Source organism: Peromyscus californicus, unplaced genomic scaffold (genome assembly GCF_007827085.1).
Source record: "Peromyscus californicus insignis strain IS unplaced genomic scaffold, ASM782708v3 Scaffold_10__1_contigs__length_136768540, whole genome shotgun sequence".
NCBI lineage: Eukaryota > Metazoa > Chordata > Mammalia > Rodentia > Cricetidae > Peromyscus > Peromyscus californicus.
The window spans coordinates 91,227,648-91,240,156 of NW_026294391.1; the positions used below are offsets into that span (position 1 = coordinate 91,227,648).

Sequence of the window (12,509 nt, forward strand, 5' to 3'; positions counted from 1 at the left end):
CCTTACCCCATAATGTCTCCCTCTATCAAGATATCTTTCATTGCTTTTCCACTCTGTCCCACCCCCAGCTTGACCATCCCATTCACTCATGTTCTCATCCCTCATCCCCTAGCCTCTATTACCCTCCCTCATCCCCAGGTTACTCATCGGAATACCCTATGTTTCCCCATCCCAAGGTGATCCATGCATCCCTCTTTGGGTCCTTCTTGTTTCCTAGCTTCTCTGGAGCTATGGGTTATAGTCTGGTTATCCTTTGCTTTACATCTAGTATCCACTTATGAGTGAATACATACCATGTTTGTCTTTCTGGGTCTGGGTTACCTCATTCAGGATGATATTTTCTAGTTACATCCATTTGCCTACAAGTTTCATGATGTCATTGTTGTTTGCAGCTGAGTAGTACTCCATTGTGTGTATGCACCACGTTTTCTTTATCCATTCTTTGGTTGAGGGGCATCTAGGTTGTTTCCAGGTTATGGCTAATAGGAATAATGTTGCTATGAACATAGTTGAGCATGTGTCCTTGTGCTATGATTGAGCAAACCTTGTGTATATGCCCAAGAGTGGTATCATTGGGTCTTGAGGTACATTGATTCCCAATTTTCTGAGAAGTTGCCATACTGATTTCCAAAGTGACTGTACAAGTTTTCACTCCCACCAGCAATGGAGGAGTATTCCCCTTGCTCCACCTCCTCTCATAAGCTGTCATCAGTGTTTTTTGATCTTTGCCATTTTGACAGGTGTAAGATGGTATCTCAGAGTCATTTTGATTTGCATTTTCCTGATGAATAAAGATGTTGAGCAATTCCTTAAATGTCTTTCAGCCATTTGGGATTCTTCTGTTGAGAATTCTCTGTTTAGCTCTGTAGCCCATTTTTTAAATTAGATTGTTTGTTATTTTGATGTCTAGTTTCTTGCATTCTTTATATATTTTGGACATCAGCCCTGTGTCAGATGTGGGGCTGGTGAAGATCATTTCCTATTCTGTAGGCTGTCATTTTGTGTTATTTACTGTGTCCTTTGCCTTAGAGAAGTTTCTCAGTTTCAGGAGGTCCCATTTATTAATTGTTGCTCTCAGTATCTGTGCTACTGGTGTTATATTTATTAAGTGGTCTCCTGTCCCAATGCATGTAGGCTACTTCCTACTTTCTCCTCTATCAGTTTCAGTGTAACTGAATTTATGTTGAGTTCTTTGATCCACTTGGATTTGAGTTTGGTGCATGGCCATAAATATGGATCTATTTGCAATCTTCTACATGTTGACATCCAGTTATGCCAGCTCCATTTGTTGAAGATGCTTTCTTTTTACCATTTTACAGTTTTGGCTTCTTTGTCAAAAATCAGGTGTTCATGTGCATGGAATAATGTCAGGGTCTTCTATTTAATTCCATTGGTCCACATGTAGGTTTTTATGCCAATTCCAAGCTATTTTTATTACTATAGCTCTATAGTAGAGGTTGAAGTCAGGGATGGTGATGCCTCCAGAAGTTGCTTTATTGCAAAAGATTGTTTTAGATAGCCTACGTTTTCTGTTTTTCCATATGAAGTTGAGTATTGTTCTCTTAACGTCTGTGAAGAATTGTGTTGGGATTTTGATGGGGATTGCATTGAATCTGTAGATTGCTTTTGGTAAGATTGCCATTTTTATTATGTTGGTTCTACCTATCAATGAGCATGGGAGATCTTTGAATTTTCTAATATCTTCTTCAATTTCTTTCTTCAGGGACTTAAAGTTCTTGTCATACAGGTCTTTCACTTGTTTGGTTAGAGTAACCCCAAGGTACTTTATATTATTTGCGGCTATTGTAAATGGTGATGTTTCTCTGATTTCTTTCTTGGCCCATTTATCATTTGCGTATAGGAGGGCTACTGATTTTTTTGACTTCATCTTGTATCCTACCACATTACTGAAGGTGTTTATCAGTTGTGGGAATTCCCTGGTAGTATTTTTGGGATCACTTATGTAGACTATTATATCATCTGCAAAGAGTGAAAGTTTGACTTCTTCCTTTCCAATTTGTATCTCCTTGATCTTCTTTTGTTGTTTTATTGCTCTAGCTAGAACTTCAAGTACTATGTTGAATAAGTATGGGGAGAGAGGACAGTCTTGTCTTGTTCCTGATTCTAGTGGAATCTCTTTGAGTTTCTCTCCATTTAACTTGATGTTGGCTGTCAGCTTGCTGTAAGTTGCCTTTATTATGTTTAGGTATGTTCCTTGTATTCTTGATATCTCCAAGACCTTTATCATGAAGGGGTGATGGATTTTGTCAAAGGCTTTTTCAGCATCTAATAAGATGATCATGTGATTTTTTTCCTTTCAGTTTGTTAATATGATGGATTATATTGACAGATTTTCATATTTTGAACCATCCCTGCATCTCTGAGATGAAGCCTACATGATCATGATGGATGATTTTTTTATGTGTTCTTAGATTCGGTTTGGCAGTATTTTATTGAGTATTTTTGCACCAATGTTCATGAGGGAGATTGGTCTGTTGGTTGAGAGTTTTGTGGGGTATAGTAGTCTGGGCTGGAATCTGTGGTCTCTTAGTGTCTGCATAACATCTGTCCAGGACCCTTCTGGCTTTCAGAGTCTCCACTTGAGAAGTCAAGTGTTATTCTGATGGGTCTGACTTTATATGTTACTTGGCCTTTTTCCTTTGCAGCTCTTAATATTGTGCCCCTGGGCCTAAATTCTAGAGGCTGGGGTGATTGGCTAGGAGAACAAAGACTCACCTTTGGGTCCAATCGGAGCTTAATTTTTAAAATTGCTAAGGATAAAAGTTTCCCAAGCCTCCTTGTAATCTGTTACAGCACAAATGCTCTTACAGTGAATGGTTTGCCTTAGTTTTTGTCTTCCTTCTCATAAAACTTTCAGCTGCTTGATTTTAGTTCAGCCCCTAAGGAAATAAAAAGGTCTTTAACCTCTTAGAAGCTCTGAAGGTCATTTGTTTTCCATCAAATTCATACCTCATTATCTTGATGGATTGAGAAAGATGGATTCTCTCCTGGTTCCTTCCCAGCATCTTTTGCATTCTCTTCCCAAAGCTGGAAGTCACCGGTGAAAGAAAAAGAAAACTGCATATATGGTGGCACTGGCAAACATGTAGGTGACATCATACAGCTCAAGCACCTGTCATGTTCTTAGTAGACTCCTCAAATACATCCAGGTCAATGCAGCATCTCTCCATCAAATTGCCAACCATTATCTCTCTCTGGCCTAATTATAGTGGGGCTCTGTTTTGACAGAGATCCATGGCTGAAGTTTATTAAACATTGTTATATTGGATTTGTCTGTGAGAACACAAAAAGGGGTAGTTATACATATGCAACAAATAAATCATCAAATACATGGAATTGTTTTAGGAGAAGAACCAAGGTGCTCAGGTAAAATTACCTTTATTTTTATGAAGTTGAATTTAAAGACCTGTATTAGCATTATTATATTCCAATATATTACTAAGGAGACTTCTGGGGGACTGCCTACCTATTTCACACTGAGTTATATCTGTGGACTTTAATACAATAAAATTTATCCTTCCAATCCCATGATGTCATTTCTTTGCTTTAATTTTACCAACATTACTTTTCTAGGTCCCAAGGGTGACCCTGGTCTCCCTGGTCCACCAGGACTTACAGGGCCTCCTGGGCTTAAAGGAAACATTGGTGACATGGGTTTTCCTGGTGAGTGATGAAAAATCATAGTCATTTAATCCTATTAATATTCACTATTTTTTCCCCCATTGAGACCGGGTCTCATGTAGCACAGGCTATCATCAAACTTGCTACATAGCTGAGGATGACCTTGAACTTCTAGTCCTCCTGTATCTATCCCTGAAATACTGGGATTATAAGTGCTTAACACCATGCAATGTTAATAATGTATTAAAGATCAAACAGCTTTATGCAAATGAGGCAAGCACTCTGCCAATTGACCAGTGACCCAACCCTCATTTTTATCCTTTTCTTAAAATCAGAAAAGATGCGAGTATAAGGTCTGGATATGTAGCAAAGTGATAGTATGTAAGAGGCCTGGATTCCATCACCAGCATTGGAGATGGGGCAGCTAATGTTGACAGAATCAGGGTAGGACAGTCTCTAAAATAACCAATGGATAGACTTCTCACTACAAAAAATATTTAAAGTGACTTAATAAGGGACAGAATTTTAAGAAATTAAAAAGTTAGAATTCACAAACATATGTGTTCTCTGGCTTTTTCTCTTCCATCAAAATTTCTTTAGAAATAGGTTGATATATAAGCCCGTGTGTGAAACTCACTATATATACTCAGTTTACAGAAGTTTTTTTTAAAGATCTTTTTGCTAAATCACATTCATCTTAGGTTTGCAGTGAGTAAAAACTATTTTATTAAATATTATACATTACATATTTTCAACAGGCCCTCAAGGTGTGGATGGGCCTCCTGGGCCTCCTGGAGTTCCTGGACAACCTGGCTCTCCAGGATTACCTGGCCAGAAAGGAAGTAAAGGAGATCCTGGCGTTTCAGGCATTGGTCTTCCGGGTCATCCTGGTCCAAAGGTAATCCTATTCTTCTGATCACATCTGAGAATTATAGCTTTTCTTTAACTGTGCTCACTTCTAATTCTTTACTAAACAAACTGCAGAATGACAAGGAATATTCTGAGCAAAGAATTATTCCTTTCATTTTCCCTTAGGTTGTAAGGGAAAGCTGGTAACAAAGAATATATTATCTAGGGGCGTATCATTAGTTTTATTCCTAAGTAAAATGGGAAGCAAACAGAAAGAATATCATGATTGTACATTATCCATTTTAAAACTGAACCTTTTGATTTCAAAACAGATAGTATACAGAACAGTTATGCTAGTATTTAACTATATAGCATAGACATACTAATGGCTTGAATCAGGCTTTTGGCAGTGGAAGTGATAAGAAATGGTCTGATGCTGAACCATAGTTCATAGGTCAAACCAGAAAGATTTGCTTATTAAATCTGAGAGAAAGGAGGGTGTCAAAGGATGACTCTGAATTTCTTGGCCCCGAAATCCTGGAAGATAGGAAAGCTTTTGGAAAAAGAAAGTTTGGAGAAAAATATGAAGGATGCAGTTTAGTGATTGCTCATATTTTCTTGATGAAACAGAAAAGTTGTCATGAGACATAGGGATGAGGGAAAAGACTGGAGGCTTGACTTCAAGCCTTCAAAACTGTCTTCTTCTGCTCGTGAAGATCTGTAGGCCTGGGAATATAGTCCAGTAACTTTTTTCCCCAGAAAAATTCCCAATTGGCCCAATATCATCTGTAAGAAATTCCGTTTTTTACTCACTGATTTAAAATTATATTTTTTAAACTTCTTATTTGTTCATATATACTGTTTTCTATAATGGACTAATTTCAACATATAGTATAGTGAAAACCACCACTATAAACCGTCTCTGAATTTATAATTAAAGGTATCAGAAAACTGTTTGAATTGAAAGTTATCTATGATACTCTTAAAGCAAGAGGATAATTTTTAGCTTTTTTTTCTATGTGGCTTATAGGTATACTTCAGTAAGATACCCATATATACAAGAATGAAGGTGACAGAAATTAGCTGTTTTAGAAAGCCCTAACGGTCCAATTCAAAAATAAGCAACAGCCTTGAATAGAACCTAAAAGTCATATACAAAAGACCAGTAAATACATGAAAAGATGTTCCACATCACTAATCAATACAGAAATGCAAGTCAATTACATAGTGAGATAATGTTTTGTACCCATTAGGAAGATTCAATTAAAAACTAGTAAACAGGGCCTGAGGATGTAGCTTAGTTGGTGGAACGCTCACCTAACACTTGTGAATGCCTAGATTTCATCTTCAGCATAAACTAGGCATGATGGGAAATATCTTATTAATAAGAACATTGAAATATGGCCATCCTCATTGGTCATATTAATTCAAATTCAAATTGCAGTAAGATACCACTTCCCATTCAGTAAAATAGCCACTTCCAAGAAGGTTGGAAAGGATGTAATGAAACTGGAAGCCTTACATATTGCTGGTGGGAAAGTAAAATGATACAACTGCAATGAAAAAATATTTGGTGGGCCTCAAAAAGTTATAGCTGTCATATAATCTAGCAGTCTCAATTCTAGGTATATATCCAAAAGAAGTGAGTGTGTATCTCTTCACAGAAACTTGTACTTGTATGTGAATGCTCATAGCATCATTATTTATAATGATCAGAATCTGGAACAAATCCAAATGTCCATAGGTGGATGAATGGCTAAACAAATCCTGCTTTATCTATACAATAGAATATGTGATTATTAATAGAAATAAGGTACTGATATAATGTAGATGATATTCCACAATTCACCCTAAGTAAATTAAGCCAGACATAAGATACCATATTACATGATTTTATTTATATAAAATGTCCAGAATAGGTGAAGCAGCATAAACAGCAGAGTAAGTGTTGCTGGGACCTGGAGTGATAAAGGAGTGTGGAATTACTGTTAATGAATGCAGGGTTTTTTTTGTGTGTGTGTGTGTAAGATTAAATTTTCTAAAATTAGATTTTGATGATAGTCGTCTAACTCTGTGAATGTACTAAGAACACTGAACTGACTGGCTTGTGTGATATGTAAATTATTTCAATAAGTTGTACAAATACTTTGTCCTCTGTGATGGGAAATCTGATACAAGATTTCTACCTATAAACATAATGTTTTCACTTGCCTTGAACTTAATTCAATTTTTGGATGCTTTAAGTTCTAGTATCCTCAGATTTGATGAACAAATGGATGTTGGTTTCCTTGCACTTGGTTTTGAAGATATTTAAAATAATTATAATATAAATTATTTGTGTATATCTGTATATCTGTATATATATATATATATATATATATATCTTACTAGACCTACATATAGTGCTGCAATAATATGGCATAGCTTGATTTTATGAGTCACATTTTCTTTGATGTATTTGTGACAATTTGAGCCACTTTTGTCTATACCAGTCTGGTATTTTGAGCAATATTATTATAATCTTTTCTTAAATAGTAAAAGATAATATTGAATCTATCATCTTAAATATAATGCCATGTTTTTGCAATGTTGATCACATTTCACATACATGTATTAAATCATTTGTGGTACTATTTGGCCTGACCAAGCAGCCTTGTACTATTATTTATCAGTTGTCCATATTAACTTAATATTGCCCTAGTTGGGAGAGCTAAATACATAGGAAACCTGAAGAACTTATTATATACTCTGTCTTGCTTACTTTGAGAAAATGTCAGTGTTGTTTACTGTGTTCAGACTTCATTTAAGCATGATGAGTAAGGTCCAGCAATCTGTGGGTTAATACAGTACATATGGTTGCCATTATCATTCATCTTAAAATGTGCAGAAAATTAATTTTACATTATGTGCTATGTGGATTGTCTTTGTTTGTTCGTTTGTTTGGTTGGTTGGTTGGTTTGCTTGTTTGTTTTATATGCACTCTTACTCTATAGCTCAGACTGGCCTGAAACTCACTATGTAGCCCAAGCTGGCCTTGAACTCTATATTTAACTTCTTCAGCTTTCCCACTGCTGGAATTATAAGCATGCATCACTATACCCAGCTCTTTTACCCATGTTATTGAAACACACACACACAAACACACACACACACACACACACACACACACACACACACACACATACACAGCTCTTTTAAGCAGTATTATTACAATATACATACATACACACACAAGAACACATACAAGAGAAGGGTAAGAATGAGAATATTGGGGGTAACTTGGTTTGGATTATAGTATTGTGGTTACATCCTTTTATCCAAATTCATCAACATGTATGCATTTAATATGTATGAATTTCACATCAATAATACCTAAAGTTTACCCAAAAACGTTGTATTAACTGCTTTTTGTTAATTTTGTTTTATCTCTTGATTGTTGCATTCTATTTGTGTGTATTTATAAGGTAATTTAATGTTTTGATTTGTGTATACATTGGGTAGGTAAATAGTTCCCCTTAAATTTTTGTGATTTTTATTGTTTGAGAATTTCATGTATGCATATATTTTTCATTAAATCCACTCCACTATTTCCTGCCAATTTCATCTGTTATTTAAAAATAACTGAATTCACTTAGTGTGCTTGTTTGTGCATGGGTGAAGTGCTATATACCAGTGCAAGTGGCAGTCTCTCAGAGGCTGCATCACTGAAGAAGCTGGCTCTCTCTCTCCCAGCAGCCATGAATTGCCAATAGCTCATTTACATGGGGTGGGACTTCATGCCCACCTCCCACACTCCATGCTGGGATTTTGTCTGGCTTGGTCTTGCACAGGTCTTGCACATGCTGTCACAACTGCTAAAGTTCATATGGGATAACTGCCCTACTGGGTCCAGAAGGCAGTGTTAAATTCCTGGTTACTTTTAACTTTTTTGAAAAACATGGAGCCTTATTATTCATTATATTCACCAGGTCATGCTATGAAACATGTAAATATGTTTCATCTATCTAGCAATAGCATCATACTTTGTTAACCAAACCTTCTGTCTGTCTCTCCTGTTTATTTTCCATAATCTCTGTTAACCAACATTTTACTCCTACCATCTGTGAGAAGCATGTATCGTTCTCTGCTTAATTTCACTGAACATAAGGTTCCCTGGGTCCATCCATGTTGTCATAAGTGACAAAATTTCATGCTGTTTTGAAGCTTACTACTAGTCTACTGAACCACATTTTCTTTACCCAATTGTCTGTTAGTGAACACTAAATAGGTTCCACATCCTGGATATTTTGAACAGTGCTACAGTAAGCATAGGAATGAAGGTGTCTTTTTAACCCGGTGATTTTGTTTTCTTTGGATGTATGACTAAGAGCAGGCGTGATGGATAACATAGAAACCCTGTTTCAAAATGTTTGTTTAGTTAACTTTCTTGATCTAAGGTAGAACTAGAACAATTCTACATTTCTTTATAGTATCCTTCATCCCCATGTGTGGATAGGGCTATAAAAAATGCATCATCAGATACGGACTACTTCCAACTGATGGGCTACCATTTTATGTTTAATGTTACCACTCAGCAGAATATGGGGTTTGTCCTATCCAACCAAATGTTTTCCATTCATTCTTTTCATTTTTTCCCAGTAGCATTGCTTCTTCAATTTTACACTTTCAAGCAAGAAGGCATGTAGCTGGAGAGTTTCTCTCCGGCTTCCACCAAGCCCCCGCAGTCCTACAGCCCACTTATGAAATAAACATACAGATGCTTATATTATTTAAACTGTTTGGCCTAATGGCTCAGGCTTCTAGCTAGCTGTTCTTATATCTTAAATTAACCCATTTCTATTAATCTATAAGTTGCCATGTGGCTCGTGGCTTACCGGTATCTTAACATCTTCTCATGGTGGCTGCTGGCAGCATCTCTCTGTCTCAGCCTTCTACTTCCCAGACCTCTCCTCTCTCTTTGCCCAGCCTATACTTCCTGTCTGGCTACTGGCCAATCAGCATTTTATTTATCCATCAATCATCCACAGCAAAGGCAAAGATTGGCTTCTCCATTAACTTTGATGTAATCTATAAAATAGCACAAACTATAAATATATTTTGGAGTCATAGGTTGCAGTATGGAAGATAAGATGCTAATATTACTAAGACATAGTAAAGATTGACTATGATCAAAATACTTAGCTTGCCAATTGGAATTTTAGTAAGAGAAATGATATTGAATTGAGGTTCTAGTCTGCATGGTGTATGTGATACAACATAGTGACCATACAATCAGTCTTGTTAAAAAGAAAAGATAGAGTCTCCCAGTGTTACTATGTTTGTAAGATTGTTACCCAGAGGTAAATTTGGCTCATTTTGGTTTGATATGCTTGATTTTCAAGAATCTTATCAAAGCTGAGTATAGAATGAATGTAAATATTTATAGCCTCACTGTATTCAAGTCACTCCTAGCTTTGATAAAAGTACAAATAGACTTGAATTTTTGTTGTCTTGTGTTGATGCATGAGATTCCTGGTCTGATCTTTTGATTTGTCTGAATCCTCTCCTCTTTATTTCTTAAGGCATGTCTTTTCTGAAACCCATAGTTTCTCCATGGTAAATGTATGAATTACAAAATATTAAGTAAAGCTTAAGCTAGTAAATTGTAATTCATTTCAGAAGTCCTTATAAAATATTTAAAATTTGCTTGCTATGAGAGTAATAAAAATTGTGCTGAGGGACAGAGGTAATACAGCTTAGAGATTGGTATCATTTTGGGAATTTAACATACTTAATTATCATAAATAATAAGAAGTATGTTGGGTTCTTTCCAGGTTTGCCCATAATAGAAATATTAGAATTTCTTCTACGTTTTTCTTTGACATATAAATTTAATTCATTCATAAATAATGAAGGCCAGGCTAGGATGAAGCTCAGTGGTACAGCACTTACCTAGTTTATCTGCATAAACATCTAATGTGGAATCAATTCAAGCCAAGTCATTATTAGATACCCATTATGTGCTCCAAAATGGGCTATGTGTTTGATGCATAAGAGGTCAGAAAAAAATGCATACATCCTCAGCTCAAGATTCTTAACTGTTGAGAAAAAATGTAAGGAAATGGGACACTAATTTAAAAACTTATTAGCATACTGTAGAAACACACAAGTCTTAAACAGCAAGTCTTATTATTCACCCAGACAAGTCCAAGAAGGAGACATTATGTAGGTGATATTGAACACTACCATGCTGTTGAAGAGGTCATGTTCCTCATGAGCAGAGCATGAGTACCATGGTACACATTTAGAATTATGGTACACTGTTTTCATCAGTATTAGGGAAAAGTTTTAAAACTATTAACGTGGATAGGAATTCTTCTATGATTATATTGAAAGAAATATAATGTAAATATTCACTGAGGAAAATAGCAACAATATGTACATTGCCTGTGGCCACAAAGATACTTTGAATGAAATTCAAGAGTTATAATTTGCATATGATTTACACTTGTTGAGGAATATGAACCTACCCTGACATCACATGTGTGTCCAACCTTTTGACATTGTAACATGAAATTGTCGTCTATAAAGTTCATAGTCAAAAACTGCACAATGAAGTTATAAAAAAATACAAAGGTCTTATAATGTTCATGTAATTTTTTTAAATTTTGTATTGAGCCACATTCATAGCTCTCTTTGGCTGCATGCAGCCCATGGGCCATGTAAGCTGCTTGTCAAGAATAATTTCATGAAAGGAACAGATTATTAGATGTCCACTAAAAAATTGGTAGATTGTTCATGGTAATTTTATCTTACCATCAATCTTTTCGTTTAGAACCTAGTGTAGCTATTGACTTATTATAAGCCATGAATTGATTAAAACATATAAAGATGACAAACCACAAGTTCTGAAGTCAAAATTCAGATGCCACCACTTGCTAGCTGCATCACTATAACAGGCAGATGATAATGTTACCTTTCTAATAGGATTGGTAAGGATTTATGAGATTGATACATCCATGTAGCACAGGAATAGCGTGAGCTCTGGAATTTGATAGACTTCAGTTCAGATCTTATTTTTGCCACTTACCAAAGACCTTAGGCTCTTGATGTCTGAGATTTGGCTTTCTCTTTTATCAATGGAAATGACAAATGTAACTCACCAAGCTGTTGTGATGATTAAGGGAAGCAATTTGTATAAAGCATTTAGCAGAGTTTCTGGCATAGAGTAAAAGCCCTATAAATAATGTTTCATTGTTATACAATCAGCATCATGAACAGACTTTAGTTTTGTCTTTTCATTTGTGTTTTCAGGGTGAACCTGGTCTACCTGGATATCCAGGAAACCCAGGTATCAAAGGTTCTGTGGGAGATACTGGTCTGCCTGGATTACCAGGAAGCCCTGGAGCAAAAGGGCAGCCAGGCCTGCCTGGATTCCCAGGTAGGTGTGCTTTTCCTTACTGTTCCTTTCCCCTTTCCTTTCTTTTCCACTCTAACCAGTATTGGGAGCCACCTCTTATTTGGCAGACTTGCATCCTGTACTGATTAGCAACATAATCTCAAAGTAGAACTTTACCTTTCTTTGCCCAGCTGCCTTTCTGTATAATGAGAATGAGTGCTCATGACTCAGCAGGCCAATATCCTGTGGGCAGAGACACTTGTTTGGTGGAGCATTTTTCAGTCTTTGACTGGTAGCCAAAAATCAATTCGGAGGCTTTACTAGTTTTTCAGGTGATAATGCTCTCTGCCAGGCTCTTGCCTGCTGCTGATTCTCTTAGAACATTGGCTGCAGGCACACAGCTGGTAGCTGTTGGTAGAACAATCACGCTGTTCATTCAGATGACAAGAACTGAGGCATTCAAGCAAAGAGACAGCACTATAGTCAAGTAGATAGCCTGACCTAGATTATTGTATCTGTTATTTCATGCTGCTGTGTGATTTTTAGTTTGCTTCTGAATCTCACAGTTGCATAGATGAGTCTTTGGTTATTTATTTTTTTCTTAGCCTTTTCATGGAAATTCCTGTCTCTGGAAGAGTTT

General features: G+C 36.3%; 1 protein-coding gene across 2 annotated transcripts in view; it reads left to right on the forward strand.

The window, feature by feature from the left end:
* Positions 1-12,509, forward strand: part of Col4a5 (collagen type IV alpha 5 chain) — a 200,462-nt gene that overhangs the window by 142,622 nt on the left and 45,331 nt on the right. The window contains exons 35-37 of one of the 2 annotated variants that reach the window (XM_052737125.1): positions 3,595-3,684; positions 4,401-4,540; positions 11,785-11,911. In XM_052737125.1, the coding sequence (XP_052593085.1) occupies positions 3,595-3,684; positions 4,401-4,540; positions 11,785-11,911 (357 nt within the window). The remainder of the gene's footprint in view (positions 1-3,594; positions 3,685-4,400; positions 4,541-11,784; positions 11,912-12,509) is intronic. The other variant, XM_052737134.1, reaches the window with a different exon arrangement.